This window comes from Nylanderia fulva, unplaced genomic scaffold, assembly GCF_048542155.1.
Source record: "Nylanderia fulva isolate GAGA-0341 unplaced genomic scaffold, ASM4854215v1 Scaffold16, whole genome shotgun sequence".
NCBI classification, from domain to species: domain Eukaryota; kingdom Metazoa; phylum Arthropoda; class Insecta; order Hymenoptera; family Formicidae; genus Nylanderia; species Nylanderia fulva.
Window position 1 is genome coordinate 2,386,084 of NW_028189835.1, and position 23,386 is coordinate 2,409,469.

At 31.0% G+C, this 23,386-nt stretch overlaps 2 protein-coding genes across 4 annotated transcripts; one reads left to right on the forward strand and one right to left on the reverse strand.

Moving 5' to 3' along the window:
• Positions 1-37: 37 nt before the first annotated feature.
• LOC114940434 (5'-3' exoribonuclease 2 homolog) lies at positions 38-2,276 on the reverse strand. Its single transcript, XM_085480786.1, has 5 exons — positions 1,574-2,276; positions 1,273-1,445; positions 1,109-1,198; positions 778-933; positions 38-102 (listed from the first exon to the last, which is right to left on the reverse strand). Exons 1-4 carry the CDS (start codon positions 1,632-1,634, stop codon positions 886-888), a joined length of 372 nt encoding a protein of 123 aa, XP_085336912.1. The 5' UTR covers positions 1,635-2,276; the 3' UTR covers positions 38-102; positions 778-885.
• KrT95D (phosphofurin acidic cluster sorting protein KrT95D) lies at positions 2,066-21,098 on the forward strand. Of its 3 annotated transcripts, none has more exons than XM_029315117.2 (12): positions 2,066-2,849; positions 6,743-7,046; positions 7,743-8,030; positions 8,119-8,218; positions 8,355-8,510; positions 10,489-10,590; positions 12,646-12,914; positions 13,331-13,536; positions 13,893-14,240; positions 14,419-14,819; positions 14,896-15,012; positions 15,211-21,098. In XM_029315117.2, the coding sequence occupies exons 1-12, from the start codon at positions 2,746-2,748 to the stop codon at positions 15,342-15,344; spliced, it is 2,529 nt and encodes an 842-aa protein (XP_029170950.1). In that variant the 5' UTR covers positions 2,066-2,745; the 3' UTR covers positions 15,345-21,098. The 3 variants fall into 3 exon arrangements, with proteins under 3 accessions (XP_029170950.1, XP_029170949.1, XP_029170952.1); XM_029315116.2 differs by having other exon boundaries at positions 2,067-2,849; positions 10,486-10,590; XM_029315119.2 differs by lacking the exon at positions 10,489-10,590 and having other exon boundaries at positions 2,067-2,849.
• Positions 21,099-23,386: the final 2,288 nt, after the last annotated feature.

Here is a 23,386-nt window from a genome sequence, read left to right on the forward strand (position 1 = left end):
TTGTTACCTCTTTTTGAAGATCTCATCTTCTACATCACCAAGGTCTGACATTATTAATTGTACACAATCCAAACTAACATCGCCACTGTCTGTCAAAAAACCCTGTGCAAATAACAAAAAAATATATCATTTGTAAAAGAAGCTAATTATAATGTAATTAATTGTTTAACTAATAAATTATTTTGAAATAACTCAATAAATCAGTGTGTGTGTGAATAAATGATTTACTGATACTTCATTATATATTTAATTTTATAAATTTAAATGTATTATTTAATAAAAAAACTTATAAAAAAATTTCATAACTCCTTTTTTTAATTTTATTTAAATTATAAAATATATATTCTTTCTCTTTCATTACAACTAATTATATAAATTTAAATATTTAAACTAATTAAATTTAAATTTAAATATAAATCCTTTATTAATTTTTTCAAATGTCAAAAAATGTAAAAAGATAAAACTTTACTCCTTTTATTTAATTTAGTTATGATTTTTAAGAGAGGATTTAAACTTATTCTTCTTAAAACAGTATTTACTCATAGAAATTGAAAAATTGAAAAAAAAAATATTAAATCTTAAAATTAATATTAATTTAACAAGATTGATGCAACGCTAGCAAGCTTCAATGCAACACTTATATAAAATCTCTCTTTCTGTACGACTAGTATCTTCGAAACTCATGATTCAAAAAATTATACAACAGATTAACATTAATTTTCAAAGAAATATTAATTGAAACGAAATTACATTAAAATGTACTTTTATATCACTCACTTTCTGCTTCCATTAAGCTATCATAATGTGGCGCCAAAGCTTTAAATAATTTTTTTTTATCAACAAATGGAAGCAGAGCTATGCCCTACCATACAAATTTCTTTCCATTTAAGTCAACATTAAAATCTTCTGGATAAAAGTCGATAATATGAGATTCTATAAAAAAATAATATATAATAAAAATATGTATACATATATAAGAAAAATTCTAAAATCACAAAGTATCACAATTTGACGCATAGTTTGCCAAATCATGAATTCGAGTGTATCAACAGACTAATGTTTTTATACTATCATGCTTTTCAATCATTCCTCTAATTGTTATACATACTGGATCGATCATTAATTTGACCCATGGTACAGATAAATATTTTTTACTACCAGTAGGAAATACACCCATCAATTGTTTTAATGGACAAAACTGCAACAAAACATCATTAAATCATGAGCTAGATATGCAGAAATATTATACATTTATATTTTGCCGAGACTTACTGGTATAGTATCTTCTCGAATTCTATAGAGACCACCGATGTTAATAAAATCGCTTGCAAACGGTGCATAGCGATAAGGAAAATACCATCCCCACGATGAGCAACCTTGATAATAATATTGCAAGATCCAACATAAACCACGTACGTATTGTAAAGCGACGTTATATATTCCTACTAGAAACAAACAAGAAAATGTCTATGTGTAGCATAACATGTTAACTCTTTAATGCAAGTTTGATTTATTAAATCAACAAACGAGTATTCGCATATAAAAATTATTCCAACTACTTATTCATTATTACCTAAAGACAAGGTTATCAGGAAATGCGAATTTAGATTCGCAATCTCGATCTTTGAAACCATCTCCTCAAAGTCGCGACTTCATCATGCGACTGCTCATCATCATCTTCTTCAATTTTACGCTTTTGTCCTCGGAGCACCGACACAACCGGGAATCCGAAGATTCGTTTGGGCGCGCAATTGAGAAACTTCGCGTTTGAATATCTCGAGATTGTAAACTCGCGCTGTGATTGGCCGACCGATACACCGTAATCGTAGGCAGCGTTCACATGTGATTGAGATGGCCGTGTCGTAATCATAAACTGTCCTCGACTGTGACTGGCCGATCTCGTCGCATCCTAAATAATGTAGGTGTGATCGCGCGCGCGCGCAGTGGGAAAATGATGGAAGTGGAAGAGAGGGAGTGATAGAGTGGGGGAAGTGATATGGTGGGGGAAGTAGTAGAGGGAGAGCTGTAGCTCTGCGCAGCACATTCCACAGCGCTTACGTCACTCATACGCAGTAGACTCGAGCGAGAAGGTCAGAGTGTTCGCGCCTCATATTATCATAATATCGCGCAAAATACAATTATTCTACAGTTATTATAATTAACCATGATCAATCCTCGCGCGTTTAATTATTTCGAACAACCGATTCAACATAATTAAACATCGTATCTGCCGTATATTCCTCTCATTATTTTTCAAGTTTGAAAATTCCTCATTCCCAATCAGAGAGACAATCTATTCCGTCTCTCCCTAAAAAATCCCTATGGAGAAAGAATTCCATTTCCACATTTCGAAGTTGGCGATTCTGACGAAAAACTCAAGTTCGCGCTTCCACCGCGAGAGGTCTCCGGCATGAAAAAAGGAATTGGAATGAGTAGTTTCGGAAATCGCCGAGAGATGGCGCTGCGCGTCCGTGAATGAACTCGGCTCGAGTCCACCCTCCGAAGCAGATATGAGATATATCCGGGCGTGTGACGGCGCCACGGGCGGACCGGAATAATCTCCGTCGCCGATCGTCGTCCATCCATTCCCAGCCCCGCAGCCACGGCAAGTCGCGGTCATCATCGATGAGATAGTCGTCGTCTGCGAGCCGCGAGACGCGGTGGCGAAGCGTCGAGAGAGAGAGAGAGAGAGACAAGAGAAGACAAGTGTTGCGCGCGTGTCATCCTGGGCCGCACGGGCCGAAAATGGCGGAACGGACGAAGGTGACTGCTCCGGCTACCCGGCCCGTTCCCATGAAGCTCTTCGCCACCTGGGAGGTGGATCGCACTCCCCCGAATTGCATACCCAGGTATACGTCAAGCCGCAATAACGATTTTGCATTTTATGCGCGTCTCGCTTTCGCGCTTTTCTCGCTGCGACGCCAGGAATGCTTTTATTCTCTTCGGAATTCAGGATGACTGTTTTTTTTTTTCTCCGAGAATCTTTGTTGTATTTCTTATTGGAGCAGGTAGACGCGCGTTTCTCTCCCTTTCTTCCGGATCGCGACGTCGTGTCACGAGGCGACCGCGAGCTGTCAAACGGGATTTGACAGTTCTGCGAACGACGGAGTCTCGTTTTCGACGATGAATGGAATAAGAGATAACCCGCGATTATTACTCATCTCTTCGAGGTACTTCGCGATAAAGGAGACCTCGGAGGTGTGTATTGTTATTTTTATCACGCATCAATGAATGACACATTCGAGATGTGTCAATATGTTAATGCGAAAAGTTAATGCGAGGCGAACTATTTCTTGTTATGTACTTGTGAATATAGATAACTGATTAAGAGGTGCTGACACAATAATAATATTTCAAAACGTCATTAGAGACACATTGGCATATTTATTGACAATATATATTTGAATTACTTTGAATAAAAAAATTTCCTCTTCAAAGTTTTCAGAGTCAAATTAAAATCAAAGTTAAAATACAGAAAAGAGAGTTTGGAAATTAATATTTTTGTATCGTTTTATTGAGATATTATATTCAAACACAAATAACAAAAATAAATAATATAATTAAAGTTTCTTATTATTTTTTTCAATACATATGAAACATTTAAATTTTCTTAAAAATAATAATATATATTTTTTTTAATTATGCCAATAAGTAGAAATAAAAATAAACTTGTGATTAAATTAAAAATTTTTTCTAACTTGTATTTATAACTCATAATAGTTATTTAATAATAAATATTGTCAATATGCTAAATACTATAATTAGGTATCTATTTAGTAAGTTTATTATCTTTCGTGCAAAATTTAAATTTCTTAGCTGGCTGCAATGAGATTAATTTACATATTTCTTTTTAACTTTAAATATTTACTCTAAAAAAATATTTAAATAAAAGAAAATAAAAAACTTACTTAGCCACGTTGCGCTTATCGAGTAACTTATATTCCAAGAAGTAATGGGAGAGCGTATTTTTTTTGCGTCGGAAAAATACTTAGCAGACATTTATCAATCATCTTATCTATTATACAACTTAATTACTGTTCCTTGAAATATGTCCTGCAACGTCAACGATAAGAAACTTGAAATATAAGCTATGAAAACATAAATAGAAAATTATTTTTAAACCTGTTGCAAAACCAAAGATGGACATTACACTATTGTTCTAAATACATTATTTATAACTGAATAATGTTTCATATTTGGAAATTAGATACTGATTAAAATAAATGAATTTTATTTATATTTATTAGTTACGTAAAAAAATCAATAAATAAATATATCTCAATAAAACGCATTTGATTATACAATTAATACAAAATAAAAAATTTATAATATTTTATAAATTTATATTTTAATTTCAACTCAAGAATTTCCAAGAAGAAATTTGTATTCAAGTAATTAGAATATTGTTAATGCACCCCAATCAATTCTTTTTAAATATTTACACGACGTCTCAAAATTATACGGACTTATTTTAAATACTTTAGTCGATTTGCAATCGAATTGTAAAGCTGAAGAAAATACAGTCTATGTATATTTTTACTATTGCAAAAATCGCAATCGTTGGCATGATGAAATATGATTATTGTATTTTTGACTCTCGATTGCGCTGCCAAACTAGTAGTTTGGCAGGACTCGTTTGGCAAAAGTCAAGTAGTTAGTTTAGTATAAATTTGGACGCAAAGTAGCCGTAACGTTACATAGTTAATGTTGCTATGGTTGACGCTACAATGCTGTTGATTTTCAACAAGTAACTAAAAATAAATTTTCCGAAATGCCTTAGAAATAAGTCGCAAGCAGAATTTCCTGTAAATATAGCGGATTGGCGACGATATTTTGTATAATCTGAAAAGCGTACCTCGATTTTCACAAATCTACTCTATGTATATTCAAATTTTATCATTTTATGTCGCCGCTATTTTTGATCGCAATCAGGAGGAATAATTTAAATATTCCAATATTTGTCTCTCGATTCGAGAGGGATTTTGTTTTTTCATATCTCGAAAGAAAAAAGTGCTCTTATATTGGAAATAATTTTTTTTTATTTTTAAATAATTCGATACACGATAATATATACATTTTTTTAATTAAACAATTTTTTTCTATTATAATTTGAACTTGAATTCGCGTAACTCGGACGTTTCCTAGAGCGTTTAGGCGAATTTAATTTAAGTCTCTTTGCGAATCCACTAAATGTTAAATCGTGCAAATTGGCCTCGAGCTTCGTCATCGTGCACATGTAAAATAAATGACAACGTACCCCACCTGTAGTTCTACCCCTCTGCAGCTATATTTAGTATTCGCCTCCTGCTTCCCAACCACGGAAAGCCTCTTCATAAATAACGATAACCACCCTTCTTCCCGCGCTTCCCCTAATAAGGGTTTCGTCGACGATGCTATCACGTGGTATAGGTTCTATCATCGAGAATTGAATTATGTACTGAAGAGTATCTGGACAGAGAGTAAAGACCGATTGGCCGTAAAAAAAAAGAAAAAGTTTCTTTTACGAGAAAGGATATTCCCGCCAAAATTTAACACACATTATATGTACACTATAACTATATTTATATTGTATATATTATGTTATACAAATATTACATATATATTTATTTTTTATTATATTTTTATATATTTTTTATATAAATTTTGTCTATAATTTGTAATATAAAATCTACGTCAGAATTTTCAGACATCTAACGTACTATTAGTTTTTTTATCCGCTTGTCAAAGAACAACATCACTAGTATATATTTAGCTTCTTTGTATCAATTTTCAATTGTTTCTGATACACTGTGTGATAACGATTCGAAAAATTCTTTTGTCTCTGCGTTGTGAAATTTTCGAAGTTGATAGATGCGATGTCGAGCAGACAAGAGAATTCATTTGGCTCGTAAATTTCACCATTGATTTTATCCGCGTGTTTCTATATATGTATTTCTAATGCGCAAAAATCTTGCTCTTTTGATAATATAATCGTACTTGAGGGGATCAATAATCTCGTAATCTCGCTCGTTTTAATTCGATATGGCGCAACGAGAAACGATAATTCCGATAATCCGCAATATATATTTATCCGCCTCCTCGTCGGATCTAAATCAAGTTTTTTTTTTATATACGATCCATGCGCTGTGTTAATTTGACTAAATTGTTCAATTATTATTTTAATATTATTATTATTAATTAATATTAATATTATTTTAATTGAATATATAGAAATACATATTTAAATTAAAAATATAACATATTAACTGTAATAAAACATATTTGACTTAAATACTAATATATGTTCAATTTTTTGCGCGCGCGCGATCCGATCAGCTGATTGTCACATGTATATGTGACATACGTCAATGTCGACCGGCCCCTCTCGTATTTCGTAGATATTTCAATTGTCACGTCCCCCGAGCTTCGAAAGGAATTACATCGATCGATATTATTCATTCATGCACTCTTGCAATTTTTCGAACTGCGAGAACTATATCCGATCGATATTCTACGTCGAAATGTTTTAATCAAAACTGTTGACGTTAAACGTTGAAAATATACGAAACAAGGCACTATCCGTTCAGAGAAAATAGACATTATTTTCTGATCTATTTTCACGTGCTCAAATCTCCAAGGAGGATCTCGTTCTACGAATCAACCTTGAACTTTGAAATATTATTTTTAAAATAAAAATAACTAACTAAGATATACAACTTGAGATTTGACCATAATTTCAGATCGATTTATTGCTTTTTTTCAGGCTGTGTTCCTTGACGTTAACGCGTTTAGTTATACTTCGGCCTCTCGGCTCGGATCTGGCGTCTATCAGTATCGCAGTGAAGATGCAAAGCTCCAAAAGGACCCTGCGATCCAACGAGATGGCTATACCGACCGGCGGAATGCTCGACACGGAATTGGAATTGCAATTTGCCCTTCAATATCCGCACTTTCTCAAGAGGGACGGCAACAAGCTCCTGATATTGCTGCAGAGGCGAAAGCGATATAAGAATCGCACGATGCTCGGTTACAAGACTCTCGCGGAAGGGATCATTAACATGGCACAAGTAAGGCAACAATTAGGAAAAGAACTGATAAACTCCAGAATCTTTTCAATTTATTAATTTATTTATATATATTTTTCATATATCTATTATTTATATAATTTTGTTTTTTTGTATAATTTATACATATATGTACAATATATGTATTTATAATGTATATTTTTTATTTTATTTGTTTATGAATAATAATAACTATTAGTATTCTCTTAAAAAAATATATTTATTAATTGCAATATAATTAGGAGATGTGACGTGCTGCATCTTAATCTTTTTTTTCGTATAAAACATCTCTTCTATAATTATTATAATCATTCTTTTTCTCGGTCGAATAAACGGAAATTATTCATAAATTAATAAAATAAAAATATATATATTATAAATACACGGAGAGAATTTTTTTTTAGAATTTATCCTGAAAATCAATACAATGAAAAAAAATTAATATGTACATGGTAAAATTAATCAAATATATTTTTTATCTTATTGTGGTTGATACTAATATTTTTATTGGGATAAAAATATTAATCAGAAAAACTTATAAAATTCTTTCAATACCATATTGTTCCACGATTACTGTGATTTTCAGGGTCAATTTTAAGAGAAAATTCTCTCTGTGTATATATATATTTAATAATATATAAGAAATATATGTAGATTTGGCTCTTGTTATATCTAATCTAATTCGATTTTTTATTACAGGTGCTGCAGAAGCAAATGGATCTCGAGCTAGAACTCGTGTCGGACAAGGCAGAAAAATACGGCGGCCACTCGGTCGCCCTGGCACGCGTCAACGTTGTCGCTCTGAGCTCACAGCCGGTCGACCACGACAAAAGACTGATGAACGATCCCAACGAAAGACTTTGCCCGGAATTCAGCGACGAAGAGGAGGAATTTAGTTCGGAGGGCGAGGCGGAGGGCAGCGACAGCGAACCTACGTTGGAAGTGCACAGGCGGAAGAGTCGCGGAAAAATCCCAACAAATGCCAGGGTGTGTGGGTGCTTGAGTTATTCAAACTTGAATCTCCCGCTCGTCATTGCGATTATCAGAATTATGATGATGTTATTGTGTTTTGCAGCAAAGAAATTTAAAGCAAAAGTTTATAGCTCTGCTGAAGCGGTTTAGAGTATCCGAGGAGTTGGAGCACGATCAAGAAGAAATCGGGACAAAACTTTCAGGTGTGTAATATAACATGTATTATATGAAAAAGTTGATATGAGAGAAGATTGAAGATTTTTAAGTAATACTAAAACGATAACTTGTGAAGACAAATAAGTGAATCATCTATTTGAACGATTTGTTGTTTGATTAAAGGCGGTGATATGGAGATAGAAGAATTGTTCGACGAATTAGAGGACTTATCGGATAGCGGACCGGAATTAGATACCATGTCTGTTAGTAGCACACCAAAGCCATCGTTAAGACCGTTTTTCAGCTCTAGTCGATCCCTTCTCGCGCCGCCTCATTCTGGTAAGTCATTGCGCATAACAATTATTTGCGTATCTTAACGAAATGTGCGATATGTGTGACATATGGCAAAAGGTATTTTATCGACTTGTTCTTGAAATGAGTTTCTTATCGAGGTTGCGATTTAATAACCGAAACATAACGCAGCGTATTAAAGGCTGGTGGTGTTTAAACAAATGTTGTATTATTAAGTCATATATATTACGTTCTACGGTAAGGATTGAAAGATATATTACATTTAAAACACGTCGTATTCGACTCGCTTTCGCTCTAGACTATCAATTACACCCATTAAATTCTTTCGCAGTTGTACGTCATTTTACTGGAATTTTAACGAAAATATATTTTTAATTTGAAGTTACCCTTTCACAAGTTTTCTCATCAAAGATGATACTTTTCAAATTTAAATATATATCGTATTATAAATAAAATCAATGTAAAACATATCTCTTTTATTACTATAGTATTATATTTGAATAACATTTGCGAAATATAAGATATTTTTTGTATGAAAAAATTTTAAAAATATTATAAATTCTCTTTCTTCTCTTATTATAAATTCTGTCTTCTCTTTATGCGTTTTCAAGAAAAAAAAATTAAATATTATATTCATTGTAAAAAAAAAAATACTTTTGCATGCTTCAATTGCAAACATCGAGATAAGACTGAAAATTGTTTTTGATTAGCGATATCCGTATTCTTATTAATTTCCAGATTAGAAACATTATAAGAAGAATATATAATTTATATTTTATAAATCTGATAAAAATTACATAAATGCACTATATGCCTGAAAGATAAATTAATAAAAATTCCATAAAAATGAACGATTTGTAACTGCCAAAGATGCGTTTATTATTCACGATTAGGCTGTTGATGTCTTGGCGAAGCAGCATGATGTGGCTGTTGCAATCCGAATATCTTTTACAGGTTCGTCTAAAGTTTTTATTAACGAATTATTTAAACCGCGAATTTTGAATTAAAAGAAACTAACAATTAAGTGTTTGCATACGTACGCATATGGATATGTATATGTATTGATTTGTATTGGCTGTATAAAGTATATTATAAGCCGTTCTTTTGAAAACTTAAGTATAAAAGTATATTTTTTTCTATGTTTCTTAGCTCAATGAAATTCTTTATATGACAGAGATAAAACCAATATTTAATTCTTATGTAGAAAAAAAATGATGGACTTTTTTACTTATTTTTTTTCTTTTATATGACATAGTGGTACATTTCTTTTGTGTAAAGGAAGAGAGCGCAAAAATTTTTTATTAAATTTTCTAAGAATACATAATTTTATATAATTTTTCGTTAAATTTTTGTTGTTAAAGATATTTTGGAAAAGCTAGATGGACAAACATAATTATTTGATCAAGATTGAAACTCCAAATTGCAGCCATTGGATTATGATGTGAGAAGTGAAAAATCTAAATGAATCTTTTTTTGCAATATGCAATATATATTGAAACAAATTCTTTTTTTTGTTACATTTTATCTTAAATATAATATATTTATTAAATATTCCAAAGATTTTTCGATTCGTGAATTAATAAATATGTAAGATCAACTTGAAAATCAGCTATAAAAAAATAAACTTTATTTTCGTTAGAATAATTATGTATAAAATATGTAGAAAAAATATATATAAATTTATAAATAAACCAATCAAAAAGAAGATTTTGATATATGTCAACAACCTAGACTATTGAATACCAGGCGTAATATGCGAAAAAATTAATTTATTAAATTAATTTGTTTTGATATATAGTGCACGAAAGAGATTCGTATGAATTTTTGAGACGTCATATAATTCAATACAGCTGGAACAAACGATTAAAGACTCTGACATGGTTATTTTGTCTAAGAATTAGGCCCTTAAAAGAACTCCATAGCTTACTCAGATACAGATTCTCTGAACTAAGTGAAAGTCTGGTGGGTTGGCTTTGCACTGTTGCATGTTACGATTCGATAGTAGTAACCAACGAGGACACTGGAACTATCTCGACGAACGCCACGTGTCAGCAACCCGTGGGTCAGCCAACTAAAGAGAAACATCGTATCGGACACACAACTCCAGGTATGTAAATGTCGATTCATTTCCCTGAAACCCTATGAGGACGAAAAATAGTTGGAACGTTCTAAGGACTCCGCTTCTTACCAAACAGCACGTATCTTGCGTTTGTGAATATAAAGCATGTGACGTAAGATATATATATCATTTTCAAGATATTGTATAATACTCTGCCAATGTTTCTTTGAGTGAGATTCTCTATCTAGTTCTCATATTTTACTATATTTCTCCACATTACGAATTGATACAAGAAACATCTGAGTCGAACATTTTTTTTTAAATAAAATATATACATATATATTACACATTTTATATTTGTAATAAAATGCCAAGGAAAAATTCAGAGAAAGCAACAACAATTTTGTAGATTGGAGAAGAAACTCCAGCGCATGAATGACCTTGCTAATCAACAGAAGCTTGGTGTTTCAATCACATTTGGTAATTAAGTGGCTTCGCGATTTACACTTACACAAGCAATATAATTTATATATACATATATATATACATATATATGTATATGTATATATATAAATTATATCTTAACTTTTTTCTTTAATAATGTAACGTGTCTTTCTAATGTAGTCAGATGCAAGAATAATTGAAGTCGCACGTTTCTCACACATATATTACATAAAAAAAGACTCGATTAAGCACCTTTTGTTCATTTAATCAAGTTCTATAACTCTGTATCGTGTATCTACACATTTAAAAGCATGTTGTTTTCCTCGAGAATTTAGATCTTCTATTATTCTTACTTTCTTCTGTCTTAAAAAAAAATTAAAAAGACAAATTAAAATCTACAAACACGTACCTCAATGTACTTATAAGTTATTTGAAATAAAAATACTTGGCGCTTAATTTTCTTGCAGTTATTCTTATTGTATGGACTTTTCCGAGTACACTTTGGTTTGAAAAAAAGATCCGCCAATATATAATGTGTGTAAAAGAAATGTATAATGCGAGAGAGCCTGTGTGTTTCCCTCTACATTATATACCTATGTTTTCTTTTGCGATTCCTTGTACGTAATTTTATTAGACTTCGATCTGTGATCTCCGGCCTGTGTATCTCTCTATCTACTCGTATACGTACGTATCCTTTACTCTGTCAAACTTTGTTAGTCATGTTTACTCCGCTTTTCTCTAATAACGCTGCGAATTGCACACCATCTCTCACGTGTCATTTGTCATTTGCCCTGTAGTAAATATCACACATATATATATACATATATGAATGCGCGATCTCGAGAAATTTATCTCCTACGATTAGCGAGAATTTAAATTTAATACACACGCGTGTGTCAAATCATTAAAATGGGTTATTAAAACGTAGTGCCACGTGTAGATTCGCATCTAAAGTTAGACACTTCCTAAGTCGAATTGTTTCTCTCCTTGACATTGCAGTCGGAGAGATTAAAAATAATTAAATATACGTAGCGTGTGTGTAAAAAAATCAAATATGATATAATGTTTAAAAAAATAATTGAGAGAAAACTATATATATTTTTCGATATTTTCTAATTAATAGAAAAAAGTTACAATTTACGATGTCTATTTATAATAATATAAGGTGTTCAATCTGAAAGTGTTTAATTTCAGGTATGAAGAGACGTGGCGCCTAGTGCACTTTTCGAGCAGTTTAATATTAGCACATTAGTCGTGCTTCTCTTCACTTTACACTTTCTTATCTCACTTGAATTGACTTGAGTCTCCCAAAATCACCGATAAAAAATAAGACAACGCTCTGTTAACTGTCAAATATCAGTAATATATATTATATTGATTAAAAATTAACTGACAATTAAAATTAAATTGAAACGTTGCGAGAAGGAATTTTTAACGAATAAAACATTCCCTGCGATTATATAATATTCGAGCTGGTCTAATTATAATTTTAAACTTAGTTGGCCGATGTGTACATTTATTATCAGAATATTACACAAGCTTGGTTCCAAGAGACGAGACTTCTAAATGTATCGGTGATTTTGAGACGCGCTCTCTATATTATATTTGAAAGTAATATTAGATGATATCCCGATAGAGAGTAACGAAATCTCCTTGCAGAGCGCGGAGTGGACAGACAGAGCGATGATAGTTCACGAAGAGCCGACAGCGATTCCCACCCCGAGAACTGGACGGATCACGAAGCAAACGATCCGCCGAATTACATGGCGGGTTCGCCGCCAAAATCCGAGCAGCCTAACAAGAGCGAGGGTTCCGAGAGGAGAAGCAGACTCTTCGCGCGCGACAGAGGGACACCGGGTAGCAATAAATCTAAGAAGCACAGTCTGAGCGTAGATCTCAAACCCTCGGCCGATTTAAATAACACGGAGGTAATAACGAGCTCTTATCCTAACTGTACACGTGCCTGAAAGACGTTCAGAGGACATCCAGAGGGTGTAGAATATCCTTCGAGTGTCCTCTGAATATTTTTCGGACGTGCTGTGCTATTAGGACTCCCAGGAAACAGAACGTCTAAAATCGGGAGATAAGATATCTTTTAAGACATTATATTAAAAAAAATATCTTTAAAAGACGTCTTTAAGATATCTTTAAGACGTCTTATGTCCCGTTTTTAAACGTGATGTTTGGGACTATAAGATGTTGAGCAACATCATCCAGGTGTTCATGTCCATCCGCTTCTTAGCAAGCATTGATGAATGTACACTACATTATGTAAAAATATATCTGTATTGTTGATCGAAAAATTGGATGTATCTAATTCTAAAGTTCTGGTTATTAATTTCAGCCGAGAAAAGCTTTAGTCGAGCAACTAGGTCGTGTATTACCGGACGATAGTTTACCGGAGGCTGTGTCGCTCGTATCGATAGCAGATCCTGGCGGTGCGGTTCTCGCCGCGAGATTACAAGAGAGAAACCACAAAGTCCTGACGACCGCCTCCCCGGCTGACATCCGTGCGACATTTACATGTCTGGTCGCGCGAATACAAAAATTGTAATTCTCCTCAAATTTCTAACTCTTCATTGCAATCATCTCGCTATAAAAAATACGAATCATTTTCTCGTACCATATATTAAAATAAATGTTTTTTTCATGTACTTCACAATTTATATTCGAGAATTTATGAGAAATTTCTATACATATTAAACATTAAACAGTATAGAGCATTTATCTTACTAGAAAGAATAATATTAAAATATAATTATTATTATATATTACATTATAAATATATTATAAATATTATTATATATTACATTATTATAAATATAATATAATATTTATAATAATGTAATATATAATAATATTTAATAAAAGAAAATTTACTAATTTCTATATCTTTGTATATTCAGCTGTAACAGTTCTGCGAAACCACCGGCGCCCATAAAGGTAGTCATCGCCGGGGGAGACAGTTTCATAAACGCAGTTCTCCGTCACTACGTCGACCTGCTGAGCTTCAGACCGCCAGATTGGCAGAACTATATGAAATTTTTAGTGGTGCCGCTCGGCTCAAATACTTTAACAAGATATCTCGGCTCTATTGACTCCAAATATTCAATGCTATTCGGAGATGAATGGAAGGAGCTTTTGGAAAGGGAAGGTGGCGGCTCGATTGAAGGCGCGGCACGAGTGTCGGAGTATCTGGCCACAGCAAATACAGTTTTATTGTTACCTATAGCAGAAGCTATGGTTACATACAGGTAATAACGGTACAAACATTTCTTTCAAGAAGTCTGTTCTTTTCAGCGGAACTGGTCTTAGTTCAGAATTTATCTCTTCTAATATGGAATAAAAAAACTGAGCCAGTTCAGCTGAAAAGAATAAACCTAAGATTAGTCTTGAACAATGTCACTGAAGAGAGATCGATTGCATTCGCAGGGAAACGGACGACAGCAGTCAAATCTTCATTCCCTTTATAAATGACGTTCGAGTGGGATGCCCGGACAGCAGTTCTTCCGCATCAGTCGACCTGGAGGAGAGTAATGTCAGCATGTCCGGTTCTCCACCTTCCTTACCTCCCCCGACTTTGCCGGTTCCGTTACCTCCTGGAAAGTTAACGCCACCCAGCAGTCCTAATGTAGGCCAACCGGCGAGAGAAGGATGGGAACCGGTCGAGCTTCAGCTGGATTATTGGGGTAAACAAACTCAAGGCGAAAAGGGAAAGAACACGTTACGTCAAGCTTTTAGGGCCTTGCACGTGCAAAGACTTCCCTCGTTGGGCGAAGCTCCAGGACATCACTTGTGTATGAATTATACGACAAAAGAGAAGAAGCAGAAAAGTAAGAACTACATCATTTTTTTCTAAGCTAAATAGTTTATATGTAAAAATAGAGATTTACCAAAATTCTGTTTTAGTAATGAGATTAGGCAAGAAGAAAGAAAAGGAGAAAGAAAACGAGCCAAAGAGTCAAACGGTGGATGGCGTGACGCGTCTTATATGTTCTGCGAAAACACACAACATTCCATTAAGAGGTAAAAAATTCTTATATTGATTAAATTTTCAGAATCTCAAGTTATACTCAATATTTTGTTCGACACATATACATGTTACAATGTAATGAATTTATTATCTAGATCTCAAAATTATTCTCTGCCTCTTCGCTTCTTTTTTTGTTATTATAAATGTGACTATCATCAATTTTATATATTAATAATTTATTTTTGCTGCAGTGAGTATCGATGGTACCGAATGGTGTGGTGTAAAATTCTTCCAACTATCAGCGCAATGGCAAACACACATCAAGACATTTCCAATAGCATTATTGGAATATAATCCGCAACAACAGGCTTCGAATGCTACGTAAATTTAAATTTCCATCATTATAATATGAAGGCTTTTAACAACTTACTTACATATTCTATATTATTAACGATAACATTAATATTTGACTCGTTTTATACGCAGACCCGATAACCATCAACTTCTTAAGACTGCCTAGTAAGAATTAGATTTTAGCGGATATTGCAAATTCCAAGCTATTCGAAATACATATTACATTCATTCCATTATTTGTGGTAATAGCGATAGATGATATTTGAATACCTGGAATATTCTTGTGTCATACAAAATGTAGAGTTATTTGTGATAAACGTATATTGTCGTTTTACAAGAAATTCTTGTAATGCATGTACGTTTTGAAATTACTTTATAAAATATATTTGTTTTAGATAACTCGATAAATATGTAATTTAATTGTATCAGCATAAATTACAAAAATTACGTATTCGTTTGTCGACATATCATGAGTAATTAGAATGAATATTTGTATAGAGATTTTGTTGGTTATGGGAATGCTATATATTATATATTGAAATTTCTATTCATAATATGTTATTTTTATGACAATACGCTATTGAATTTAATACCGAGATATCTTTAAGTAGCGTAAGATTGAGAGAGATTGTAAATTTGAGTTTTATTTTACGAAAATATGACTCAAAGATAATCAAATGATCACATCATAATGTTATTTTCATTTTTATTTAATATTAATGTTTATTAATCTCTGTCACTGCCTTCAATTATTTCATTATTAACTATTTATGTAAATTAAATAATGAATCGAGAATATCTCAAAATCTCTCTTATTTAAAGATATTTTAGTATTAAAGAGTAGCGATATGTTAAAGCAATTTCGTCGCTTTGTTTCGTATATAAAATTGTTGTTTATTCTTGAACAATTTTACTGCAAAATCGATTCGCTAATTTTTTATTTGAATTATATGTTACGCGTACACAAGGGTGTGATCATGCAATCGATAAAAAGTTATCAATTGTAATTCAATATCGATAATTATGTGAGATATCGGAAAAACTTTAGATGGTTTAATGGCATGGAAAAAAATTTTTTTTTTTTTAATAATTTTTCTTCCTTGTTTTTTTTCAATTGTATACTTAATGTCAAGATGAAGAAAAATATATTCTATTCGAATAATTTTGAAATATAATTTTAAATAATTTTAAAAATCTTTTTTATAAATAATAAAATCTATTTGCTTAGCTAAATGTAAATGTTATGACTTTAGTTCAGAAACAATCAATATCACAAATGATATATTCTTTTTTCCCATTAAATCATCTAAAGTTTTTTGTTTGAAAACTAATTATTAAGATAATGATTTATAACAGATTACACGACACATCCTGTATATACTTCATTGTTTTATTACAAATTCCGGATTTCGGTGTTTATAATATGACGAAATTCGGAGATTCTACTGCCATAGAATACTAATGGTGATTCTATTTTCTTCAAACTTTTGACATCTCACTACAACTTATCTCGAATTATGACGAATCAGAAACAAGAACTCGTATAAATGCGATTTTTTAAATGAATGATAATTATTGAATCCTAATTGACTCGCATTTTTGCTTATAAGTGAATTTAAAGAGTAAAATAAGATCAATACGATTTCGTATGCAAACATATGCAAAAATTGAAGATGAAAACAATGTTAATTTTTTTATTGAAAAAGAAAATCTATTATACTGAAATCCGAAATTTGAGATATGAAACACGCATTATATATAACGTTACGAAAACGCGCAGATATATTCTAGAAGAAGCGTTATTACTCAAGAAGTCTGTGATACAGGCAACAATTCTTTTAGCGCACAAGATTAGAGAAATGATTCTATACATGCGCGATATATGAGATTGGAAGTTTAATAGATACGGAAAAATTGTGAAGATAATAATGAAATAAGTAAATAAGGAAATATTCTTAAAAATTACTCACACACACACATTGCCAGTGTGTCGTCACCGGTTATGATGCTTCTTTATTGGCTTTCTCTGAAATATTTTTGCATCGTATTAAAATAAGGTATCTCTTGTCAATACAAGAAAAATAATACTCTTTTAAAAATCTATGAATTAAAATACATTTTTATTTTTTAGTTCAATATTTAATTCAATTTTCTCATTATACTCGCGTTAGTACATCAGTTTTACATAAATTTTGCTTCCTCAAAAGACGATTGTGATTTCTTTATGACAAATTATCACGAATAAGAATTTATATATATACTTTACATACTTATTTTATATAGTAGAAAATTTCTTCCGTTCATTCAAACAATTCATTTATTGCGTGTTATTTTCATTTAATTCTTATACTGATAAGATTCATATTAGAAAGATGACAAAACATCTTGAAATAAGATAATGCAACTATCATTGCAGAGCAAGCAAAGAGTTTCTTTAATCCTTTTGAGAGAAACATGATTAGAATTATGTGCCGTGATACAATACTATATAATCTTCTATATCGCATCAAGTGTGTAAATATATATACACATATTTATTAATTGATTTAAAGTTAGTAAAGTATTGTGCTTTATACAATGTATATTTAATTAGTTTAAACGTATTAATTTGTAATTATTTTTCTTTAACCGGTACAGAGATTTGAGAAACTTCAGACAAGAGTTACTTTGTTTTCAAGTGTTTATCTTGCTGTTGAAATTTAAATAATTTATTTAGAGTATTTTACAAAACAATATATATATATATATATATATGCAAGTTTTTCATGTCTCTAATAATTATAGAAAAATAATTATAGTGCTTAAACTTAACGCATTGTACATATAGTTGTCCTCTGAAAGGATTATAAGAGAGTGTACTGTTAATGTGAACATAGTCGAATTTTTTGACTTCTTTCTTTTTTTATTTGATTAAAAAAAAGCGACAGTATAGTAGATAAATACTGTTTGTAGCGACGTAGCTGTCGCGTTGACTGCCTAATGCCAAATTAAAAGCACAGAAAAATGCCTACTCGGTTTGTGTCTGAAAAAAGAAAAAAGAAAAGAAAATACTCTCCCTCTTTGTAACGGCGTCCTCTAGATGTGCGATGTTAAAAAAACGATGGCACCGATGTGATGATGTGTATCTCTTGCCAAAGTATATACGTAGCAAAATGTCTCTATGTTTGCGCTCTCCTTTGCTAGTCTGCAATTTAGCTGTTAACGTATATCTGCGAATGATATGACGTAGTCGTATATTTAACATCTTTTCTGGTTGATGATAGAAAAAAAATAACGCCGTTCATCTCTCCGAGATTATCGAGTGAAATAATAATCCCTGATGTATTGATACAATAATATTGTATGCATGAATAAGTAACATGTGGCCATAACAACATAGTCTTTGAGGATAAAACTCGCAAGTGACTATATCAATAAATAATTAATTGCGAGAATACGCAGCATTAATGAGACTCGTCAGAAAACTATACTTTCGTAAAAAAGAAGAGAAAGATAAAAAAACATTATATCGCGTGTATATCGAAAGAGGAAATACACGTCTCGTTTCATCGAGCATGTTGGAAAGAAGTCAACACAATTATATACATATATATATATATATATATATATAAACCTGCCATATATAAAATTTTATATGTATATGATACGTCTCCTATATATATTCTCGAGTTTCCGAAAACGAAACATTGCATATCGATAGACTCGAGATTTTCTTCTTTATTTGTTACTCCAAGTCTCGTTTCCGTTTCATGACCTCTCCTCGTGATCTTTACTTAATCACACTGCGTGTAATTTTTTTGAGCTTCTTTATTTCGAGAGGACGCCAAATCGACTTGTTACACGTTAATATATTCAGTGTGTTTAAGGGAAACATAGCGTTTAGATGGATCTGCGAAATCGAAAGCGTAAGATTAAAGATTCTTTCGTCGATTCCTCTTGATTCGTTTATTTTTTGCGGAGCACATATACAGGTTGAGCGTTTACAGGGAAAGGGAAATCATCGGTCTCAGTTGATCGCTCTCTATATGAGCGTTTTGCGCTTCCGAACTTTGTAAATGCGATACCAAAGATATACATATAGAGAATGTGATCAGAATCTATATATTTAGTCGCAAAAATTCTGTATACTCAAAGATTAGTATTGTTTCCTTTTTATATATATATATAAATTATAGTGGTTCCTTTCTTCTGTCAATTTTATTATCTCTGTATATCGATATATTATAATATTATATTGTTTTTTCTTAGACACTGATCAATACTGAATCATTTATATATGTATATAAAAGTAATTAAGAAGATTATATTGTTAAGAGATTAGAAGAAAAACAATCACGTGCTCACGGTCGGATTACAAAGAAGGAACAACTTGATTCAATGAGGGTATATATTTCCTTGAGCTAAAAGGAAGTATTAGCGTGTATAGTGTAATATATATATAAACATGTATATATGTAGGCTTCAGATTCTAGTCAAAATAAGAGAATGAATATTTCATTACATAATCAATGTGAATGTACGAGATATGATGGAATGAAAAATATCTGTTTTGTTATCGCGAGTGCGTATTTTAGGCAGCATTGACGTCTTTTTTTTTTTTAAACCGAATACGATCGATCTGTAATAACGCTATTTGCGAACGATCGTCAGCACGTAATTGTAAATGTAAGTCGTAGCTTTGTCGAGAAAAATTCTCACTGTCATTTTGCGTATAGACAGACCGACTCAAAGCTTACAATAATTACAAGAAGTAAAAAGTAATATATATATTAAAGTTCTTCAGTAAAAGTAAAGAATTATTAGATGGCGTTCAATTTTCAGAATCCTAGACATCCTTATCGTGCTTATTAATTATATGCGACGCTATATAATATATAATATATATATATATATATATATATATATATATATATGTATATATATAAAATGTATATATTATGTATACATTACATGAATTGTTGTCGCAATACTTGCAAAGAATTGAATAAAAAATAAAAGATTTGTAAAGCGAAAGCAAACTCGGTTCCAATATAGATAGAGCGACAAAAAATTAGAACGATTAAACATTTTTGTATCCACAAAATCGTTTCTCCTGTTGTTCCATTCAAGAGCATTCATGCGCGAATAATTTTCGATCAATCAAATTTAAAAGTGAACATTGTTATAAATGTGCGTGGCAATAAATCTATTTCATTGCACCAAGTACTATCTGTGTGTGAATATCGAGTATTAAATATATGGACATGTGTAATAAAAAATGAAAGAGAAAAGAAACAAAAAAAGAAACGTGTAAAATGTTCAAATAATTTTACGTATTTGATGAGAGAATCAAATACATGCTGTTTACTGTTAAGAAAACGCTTTTCAAACTGTTTATACCGATATGCTCTGCAGTAGTGTACAGCTTATAAACGTAGAATTATGTGTATGAGAGAAAGTTGTGGGTCTCTCTCTCGACACTTCACAATAAATTTGTCCACCACACTAGTGTACATGTGAAATATTAATATATTATATCATTTTGGAGTACTCGCGATTTATGTAAGATGTAATAATTAGTGAATGTAGAGAAAAGAGTGAGAGAGAGAAAGAGATTTAACGATATCTATAAACTTGATATAAATGTATTATCAAGCAAATTGAAAATAGTTAATTATATTCATTGTCAATGTAGAAAAATGTTGAAGCGTTTAGCATTACAGCTTTTCGAAGTTACACATTTAGTTTATCAAGATCAAAAAGCGCAAATTCCGCGAAAGGCTGAAATAAATTTGTATAAATCGTGGATAGCCATAAATTTTTTATCCACAAAATCCTACATTGTTCCACAGGAAATTTTATTATATACATAAGTATATTGCTACAGATTTTTTCTTGCACATTTAATTAAATTTTTTAACGAAAGAAATTGAATATTTTCGGATGTGTATATAAATTATGAACGTTAGACTTGAAATAAAATATTTTATTCTTTTTTTCATAATACTCTCACATACAAAATAATCGGAATTATTGAATTAATTTGTGTAAAAAGAACTTTTTGTTTCTATTTAAAAGAAAAGATTATTTTGCAATTTCGGAAATTACTTTTTATAAAGCAAAACTAAAATATTTTCTATTGTTTTTCTATTAATTTAACTATTAATTTAGGAATATAAAAAATAATATTTTTATTACACATTTTACAATATATTAAAAATGTAGATAAATTTTTCTGTCAGAAGTGTTATTTTATTTAATAATTACCATACAATTGCTCAAATGCTATTTAGCGTATCAGTAATAGCAATATTTTTGATATCAATTTTTTTCCAATTGATTTAAGATAATGTGATGCTTATTAATATAAAATGGATCGATGTGTGTAATCACAACTTAATCAGACATTGGCAGAAATAGATTTTTACAATAAATGGAACACAAGTAAGATACTAGATATATAAAGAAAAGAAAGAACAATGTTGTAATCACAACGAAGTAAAAATATACACTGCTGGCATGTACAATTTGTTTACAATTCTGAAACATTAAAGTTATTTTTTAGCACAATTGTGTCATTAGAGACATTTATATGTATATATAATTGATTTACTATATAAGGAACGTAGAGTTTTTAGATTTGATATTTGATCGTTGCATATTAATTTCAAAGTGTGTAAATAATAGTTTTCCTCGCAGAAACGGTACAATACGTAAAAATACGTGTTAGCACTCGTTATTCGAGTATAGCACCAATTGTATCCGATACATTCACTCTCTCTTTGCACATAGCATGCAATGTATACTTTACAAAATATTACATTATACGCGAGTAATTTAATTTCAATTTTATACATGTTACACAAATTCATTGTTTCTTCGAGTTTAAAAATTAAGAGCTATTAATAAATAATATAAATATGCATGGGCATGTGTAACAAACATTTAACAATAACTAACGTCTTAATTATATAAATATTATTTTACACGTCGTATATGCATATAAATTATTTTTAAAATTATAATTAGCATATAACAAAAAACATATATTACGACATAATTTTTGAAACAATTTTACAGAAGTCAACAAAAGTATCTTTGACAGAACATCGGTTTAATGTATTATTATTATGTAGTTGTTATATCTCTGTGCTTTTCATCTTCTTGCAAAATGATGTGAGAACTATAGAACTCGCGATATAATAACGGAAGACATTATTCTTATATTTTTACACATATCGCGCTTATACATTGGTATAAATTCCCGCAAGAAGTATATAATTTACTTATTTGATACAATCCAGATATAAATGTTTAAGAGACGCCATTAAAAATGCTTATATAGAAAACATCCTAATCTTTTTAACATCTTTTAATCACTTATATTGTCTGGATGCATAAAACTTAAAAAAAGAAAAATTTATTATCTATATATATATATGTATACACACACACATATAGATGTATATATATATGTGTACATATATTCGTATATATTTTCACAGAGTATTTTGATTATGATGCAATAATAAATAGAAGCTTGAAAATTGAATAGAGTATTTCTGCGGTGCGTATTTTCTTATTATAAATAGATTTCAATCTTTCCTTACGGCACTTAGGTAGAATTTATATATTTTAAAGGCTCTTTCTCGCGATTATAATTCGAAGCTATATACCAAGTCTACAAATTTATAGCATCTCTTTTTCCTTCATTATTATGAGTATTATATTGACAGATTTTATATAAAATGTATAGAATATGTGACTGAAACGACCAGTCAGTCATTTTGAGTATCTTTTCAAATCGTTAATTTTATATATATATATATATATATATATATTTTATATATATATATATATAAAATTTATGTTTACATAATTATAAATAAATAAATATTAAAAAACATAATCTCTTAAAAAATAATAAAATTCGTTCAGATAAAGCAACGTTTTTTTTTCAAGAACGTAAGAAATCGTGTAATACTATATTTTACGAGAAAGCGATATAAATTTTGAGCACGGCATTAAAACTAATTACGTCATAAAGACACGGAAGAAAAGTCTATTATTCAAAGCCTCATTTTTTCTATTATT